The 6,968-nt window shown below is 44.3% G+C and overlaps 2 protein-coding genes across 2 annotated transcripts in view; one reads left to right on the plus strand and one right to left on the minus strand.

The window, feature by feature from the left end:
• Positions 1-2,583, minus strand: part of LOC106808716 (transmembrane protein 180-like) — an 11,279-nt gene extending 8,696 nt beyond the window's left edge. Inside the window, exon 1 of the mRNA XM_014811546.1 lies at positions 2,437-2,583. The gene's annotated coding sequence lies outside the window, so the exon portion shown is untranslated. The remainder of the gene's footprint in view (positions 1-2,436) is intronic.
• Positions 2,584-2,651: 68 nt separating this feature from the next.
• Positions 2,652-6,968, plus strand: part of LOC106808704 (disintegrin and metalloproteinase domain-containing protein 12-like) — a 102,891-nt gene continuing 98,574 nt past the window's right edge. Inside the window, exon 1 of the mRNA XM_014811533.1 lies at positions 2,652-2,791. Within this exon, the coding sequence (XP_014667019.1) occupies positions 2,686-2,791 (106 nt within the window). The 5' untranslated portion in view covers positions 2,652-2,685. The remainder of the gene's footprint in view (positions 2,792-6,968) is intronic.

The raw sequence follows: 6,968 nt of genomic DNA on the forward strand, positions 1-6,968 counted from the left end.
GACTGATGATTGAATGGGCACGTGATGATTATTATAGTAGTATTTAGTTTTACTTTAGTAATATTGATCAATTCAGGCCCTCCCTACGTTGCGCAACAGCGCGCGCCCGCCCGTTTGGGAAACATCCCCCCCATTTCAATCGTTGCAGCCGTTTAAATTACCTCTGCCCCGATTAATTTGACCGGCAATAAAAGCTTGCGGTGCAGAATCGATCGTCAAGAATTCCCATTCGACCAGTCCCCCGCCACGGTGATTTTTTCACGGTACACTATGCGTGAAACGTCCTACACTACGCAGAACTGCAGACCACACACAAGTACAAACAGTCCCTGTCCTACATAACTGTAACAGACTCGGCTATCTTTATATACAAGTACCAAAATACCGTCTATGGGCTGTCGGTGGCTGATTTTACGCATTATGGGTAAAAAACATCGGCCCGGACCCCTTAGTTTCCCATCCTTTGAGAGAGGGGGCGAGAGAGTGGAGAAGAGCAAGATTAAAAGATGGGGAGGGGAAGCAGGAGCAGGAAAAGGGAGAAGATGCAGTAAAGGCAGCGGAGCATGGAGGAGGATGGAAGAAGATGGTGTAAGAGGGAGGAGGTAGAGGAGGAGATACATCTGGGTGAAGCTAAGTTCAATGACTTCTTACTCAGCCAATTTCTCCCAAAGAATGTCTCAGGGCTATGTATACACTGTACAAATGGACAAAATTCGTGTAGATATATTTACGAACGCATTAGATGGTAAACCTACTGTTGGTTACATCAGAAGTACCTAGATAAGCTCTGCCACGTGAATAATGAAATGGCATCTACTGTGAGGTCACTGCGGCAGCTGTACAGTTTTTCCCACAGTTTCATTTTCAGTGGTTTTGCACCAATTTGGAAAGCCAATCCTTCGTGATCTGTCACGACTAGTAATAAGTCCATCACTCCGTTGGGAGAGTTATACCCAAGAAGCAGTCGTGAAGATCTTTCTTCATGCCTGCTCTTAGTTGTATATATATATATAGGCTACCACAACTGAATGATGATTTTCTACTGGACCTGCTCGAACGTATCTATTTCTGCCGTGTATCTATGTGTGACCGCGCGTGGGTACGCTCACGCGCGTGGGTGCGCTCACACGCGCGTATGCCACACATTAGCAAGCCAGCGTGAAATGGGAGCTCGGCCGCAGCTTCCCAGCCACAGGATGTACAGCTGCTGTGCTTGTTTGGGTTGAAAGATGTGATAGCGTATTTGGTAAATATGCCCGTGGCTGTTGTGCTACGGCGGCGGTCGGTGCTCCTAGCTGTTGATTGAAGTTAGAGCTGTCAGTTAGCTGATTCTTGCCTTTGCAGACACAACTGCAAGGAATGTGTTAAAATTGAAGACAGTGTTGTAATAACTTTAAATGCTAACTGTGCTCAGAAGTTGTCATTATAGTGATTCAAATAATATATATGTATTACTTACTGTGTTCACTATCAATTAACCTGTCATTTTTCCACAGCTCAATAATAGTTCAAGAAAATTTTAGAAAGAGGGAGAGAGAGCGAGAGAGAGAGAGAGAGAGAGAGAGAGAGAGAGAGAGAGAGAGAAAGAGAGAGATAGAGAAATATAATGACACATCAGGAATAATGCGTAAAATCGCCACCACACCATAGACGGTATTTGGGGTACTTGTATATAAGATAGCCGAGTCTGTTTACAGTTAGTGTTAGGGACAGGGTGACTGTTTGTACTTGTGTGTGGTCTGCAGTTCATGCGTAGTGTAGGACGTTTACGCATTAGTGGTACCGTAAAAATACACGCGTGGGGGGGACTGGTCGAATGGGAATTCTTGACGATCGATTCCTGCACCGTCAAACTTTTATTGTGGTCGAATTTAATCGGGGCAGAGGTAATTTAAACGGGGTGCAACGATTGAAACGTGGGGGGAGTTTTCCCAAACGGGGCGGGCGCGCCCGGTTTGCGCAACGTAGGGAGGGGCCTGATGTGATAATATTTACTAAGTAATACTAATACTACTACTAGTAATAATCATCACTGTGTCCCATTCACATCACAGTCAAATTAGGGACGCAAATGTCCCAGATTGATCACAATAATGTCAGTGTGGATGTCCCCGTCTGGCGACTCATTCAATTTTCACAATCCCATGCACTTGGAACGTTTCAATAATAAAATAACGATCAATTAACGCGAAATGTATAACAAAAGACTACTGTCAGTGTCCTACCAGGAACTGAGCAAGTACAGTACTACCACTACCAGTACCACCGTTACTTTTTACTTGGCGGCCTCGACTCTCATACTGGCCATATCTATCATTCTATGTAACCTGAAACAAATGCCAATGAGGTTGTATATTTCGCGGGCGTGTTTGTGAGGTTAAAATTCAGATAAATTGATTCAACGCGTACTAGTACTAGTACTACTACCTTACTTACCTGCATCTGATATTTACGACAGACAGCAGTCATTCAACGACTCGCGGCGATTTGATGACATGTACCCACTTATCATATTCGCGCACGTGACATGACCCAGCAATGGCGTCCCAGTGTAGACATTTTTAGCGATAGCGGCTAGGCGGCGCTAGCATACGAACCGACTGGCGGTGGCAGAGCCTGGCACAGAATATATGGTTGTGGTTGTAGACTGTACACTGTGAACGGGGCCTGTGATTAGTGAAGGCGATGGAAGCTGTTCGAATAGGATACTGTTATTTGTGTTCGTGTTATTTAACCATTTTACTTTCTAATTTTGCAATTTTCAAGCTGGCATATGCGACTGATGAGATTGGTAAGTTAGATTTTGCGGTACACTCGACTCTTATACCCGCTATTAATAGAGCTTCGACTGTGAGCATGAACACAACTCTATCTGAGTATCTCTGTGACTTCGTGTTGGAACGGATAATGTTACCGTGAAAACACAGTTTATACAGTACGTGGACAGTGGTGATTCAATAACTATGAAAACAATTTAGGAATTAGTAATGTGGTCACGGAGCCTGTGGCTGTGTGGTGTGTACGTTTACCAGTGTATCAATTCTAGATGTACGGTACACTAGCTCCAAGAAACGTCATTGCTAGGGTTAGAATAGTTTTTGTAGAGGTACAAGATTTTCCAATGGATGGATGTCAGGCTGTATATTGACGTCAGTCACACAGCCTGGCCGGGTTAGATGTACACTGTGTATTCTGCGTTACTACTAGTACTAGTACTACTACTACTACTACTACTACTACTACTAGATACAATAATGTAACCCACACACAGGATAGGGGGTGTGTTAGGGCAGGGTAGGGGGATACCCGGGATAGGATAGGTGGGACCCTATCCTGTGTTTGGGTTACATTATTGTATCTACTACTACTACTAGTGAGTACTATTACTAGTACTACTACTACTACTACTACTACTACTACTACTAGTGTCTAGTGGCTAGTGCTGCTACTAGTACTACTACTAGTACTAGCTAGAATAACGCCAGATTATAAAGATCTGGGGCACAATTTATTGGTCTAGTAGTACGGTAGGCTAGCGGCAGTACTGCTGTCAAGGCAAAAAAGTCAGGAAAGGAAAAGGGGCAAACACGAGGTTTATAGACCGGTGTCTCTTTCAACAGTAGATGTACATGTCAACAATAGGGTTGACTATAGCTCTATAGTACTATAGCCCGCATACAGTTGGCGCAGGCATGCGGCAACTGTACGTGGGCTATATAGTACTACTACTAGTACTAGGGCTAGGTTGACTACAGCAGGACAGGTACTGCCTCAATCTTTGAGCAGCACTATGTTGCTGAATTCATATTTTCATGGTAGGCCTTTACTAATGGTCTATTATTAATATTATCGTATGTATCGTATTAACTATTATATTTTCTGTAACTACTTGATTGCCCGCATTCGTAATAGGCTGTTTGTGGCATTTCTGGAACTTGATCAGTATATCCATTAGCAGTGTTTCCCCTGGCCAAAAAGGTCTGTGAGGTGGTAATTTTTTTTGGTGTGTTTGCGAGTTTCGAGGTCCTAGCAAAGCGCCCAGCTGGGGGGGCGGGGGTCTGGGGGGCAGTGCCCCCCGGAATTAATTAAATTTTGAAAAAAAATGGTGAATTTGGTGCAGGCTTCTAAGCTATTCCGTTTTGCACACATTGTAATGAGCATTTTCGTCAATGAGCGCAGTGTTTTGGACAAATTTCTGTGTGGCAGTGGCTGATGAATTTCTGCATGGCGCCTCTTGCTCGTGTCAATGCAGGGGAAACACTGCTAAATAGTAAGCGCAGCAATGGAAGATAGTGGTGAGTTGGCTTGCCAGTATATGCCTACCACAAAATGAGTACCTATGATAATTCATGTTTGAAATTTGATTATTTTGAATTAATTAAAATTTGAATTTGAATAATTGAAGTTGAATTTGAGATTGTGAATGAATTGTAATTTGAATAGTTGAATTTACTTGGGTTCAGCAAATATGAGTATGTATCAATGACATATATTGCCTATTACCCGCTAATTAAAACTGTTGCAATAATGCAATCCGTAATTCGATGGCTCCAAAACTCTAAGCTATAACAAGGATGCATCCACAGGTAAGGTAATTCAGCCACTGTACGCGGCACGACATGGTGTAGGTCATAAGAAAGTCGATAGAAGTATAAAAAAAACATTTTGTAATCCTGAGGATGTGCATCAGAAAATGGAAAACCTTAATATGTCATGCCTATTGGTGAAGAGGCTGGCATCCCCATGGCATTGAAACAGCACACCACATCATTGTGGCAACCAGTTCACAACAATGTGCTAAACTATCATTTACAAAAGATGTGGCTGCGTGGTTACACATACTACAGAACTAATTTTAAAAACATTGGTGTGGCTTACATACAAAGAGCTAACTGGTTTGCATTTAATCCCCATTTTCACAATACCATTAAAGGGTCCCTCAGTGAATTCAGTCTCTTGGCCTAACTAAAATAGTATTTCTAGTTCTGCTACAAGGTTAATGACAAAAAAATAACAACAAAAAATGAACATCAAGTAATATTAATGACAATGTTTGTGGTAGTGGTACTAATAGTAATAAGAAATTAAACATATTTGGCATCGTGTACATTTTGAATCGTAAAGCAAATTTACTCCGCCCATCGGTGTGTATTGTGAGGAAGGGCGGAAGTCCTGAATGATCCGCAACGATGGGAGGCTCCACTGGAACTGAGATAGGTTGAAATAACGTTGTGCCGCTATTTCCAATCCCTAATGTTGATCGGGAGCCTGAATCGCCGCTTAATTGCAGCGAGCATCAGAATCGTGCTGTCTGCACAGCGACAAAGTTCTCTTCGTCGATCTTCCTGTGTGTGTGATCTTTTCTTGGCTCTTGGGTGTAGGGGAAATTGGTGCTCGGGTAGCTAAAGCTAGGTTTGCAACTAGCAAATCATTAACAAAGAGGGAGAAGTGAGTGGTAGAGGCGGAGAGAGAAGAAGAGAGAGAGAAGAGAGACGAGAGAGAGAGAGAGAGACGAAGAGAGAGAGAGACGAGAGAGAGAGTAGAGAGAGCAGGAGAGAGGAGAGAGGAATGAGAGAGAGAGAGAAGAGAGAAGAGAGAGAGAAGAGACGAGAGAGAGCAGAGAGAAGAGAGAGAGAGAGAGAGAAGAGAGAGAGAGAGAGAGAGAGAGAGAGAGAGAGGAGACGAGAGAGACGCGACAGGCGCAAGAGAGAGAGGAGAGAGAGAGAGAGAAGGAGAGACGAGATGAGAGTACGAGAGAGAATGAGAGAGGAGAGAAGAGAGAAGAGGAGAGAGAGAGAAGAGAGGGAGGAAGAGAGAGAGAGAAGAGAAGAGAGAGAAGAGAGAGAGAGAGAGAGAGAGAGGAGAGAGAGAGCAGAGAGAGAGAGAGAGACGAAGGACCGAAGAGCGAGAGAGAAGAGAGGGAGAGGAGAAGAGAGAGAGGACGAGAGAGAGAGGAGAGAAGAGAGAGAGAGAGAGAGAGAGAGAGAGAGAGAGAGAGAGCAGAGAGAATGAAGAGACCGAGAGAGAGAGAGAAGAGAGAGAGAGCAGCGAGAGAGAAGAGAAGAGAGAAGAGGAGAGAGACGAGAGGAGAGAGAGAGAGGAGAGAGAGAGAGAGAGAGTAGCAGAGGAGAGAGAGAGAGAGAGAGAGAGAGCGAGAAGGAGAGAGGAAGAGAGAGAGAGAGAGAGGGAGAGAGACGAAGGAGAGGGAGCAACGCAGAGAGAGAGGAGGAGAGAGAGAGGAGAGGGAGAGAGAGAGAGAGAGACAGAGAGGGAGAGAGAGAGAGAGCAGAGAGAGAGAGAAGAGATGAGAGAGAGAGAGATGAGAGACGAGAGAGAGAGACCGAGAAAGAGAGAAAGAGAGAGAGAGAGAGAGAGAAAGAGAAACGAGAAAGAGAAAGAGAAAGAGAGGAGAGAGAGAGAGAGAAAGAGAAGAAGAGGGGAGTGGGAAGAATAGAACGTCGAGAGAGAGAGAGACGAGAGGAGAGAGAGAGAGAGAGACGGGACGAGAGAGAGCGAGAGAGAAGAGAGACGAGAAGAGAAGAGAGAAGAGAGAGAGAGAACCGCCAGGAGCGTATGCAGCGAGAGAGTGGAGAAGAGCAAAAGAATTAAAAGATTGGAGGCACGGAAGCAATGGCAAGCGAGGCACGGAATAAAGGAGAAGATGCGAGTAAAGGCAGTGGCAAAGCGGTAGCATGGAGGAGATGAAGAACGAATGGTGTAAAGCCAGCGGAGGGTGAGGTAAGAAGGAAGAGAATACACTGCGTGGGTGAAGCTAAGTTCAATGACTTCTTACTCAAGCCCAAATTTCCTCTCCAAAGGACGCGGAATGTCTCACGGGCTTATGTATAAACACTAGTACAAAATGGACAAAATTCGTGTAATATATATTAACGAACAGCATTAGAATGGTAAACCTAACTGTTGTTATCACTCAGAAAGTCACCTAGATAAGCTGAGCTGCGCACGCG

This window comes from Priapulus caudatus, unplaced genomic scaffold (assembly GCF_000485595.1).
Source record: "Priapulus caudatus unplaced genomic scaffold, Priapulus_caudatus-5.0.1 Scaffold298, whole genome shotgun sequence".
In the NCBI taxonomy this organism is placed as follows: Eukaryota; Metazoa; Priapulida; class Priapulimorpha; order Priapulimorphida; family Priapulidae; genus Priapulus; species Priapulus caudatus.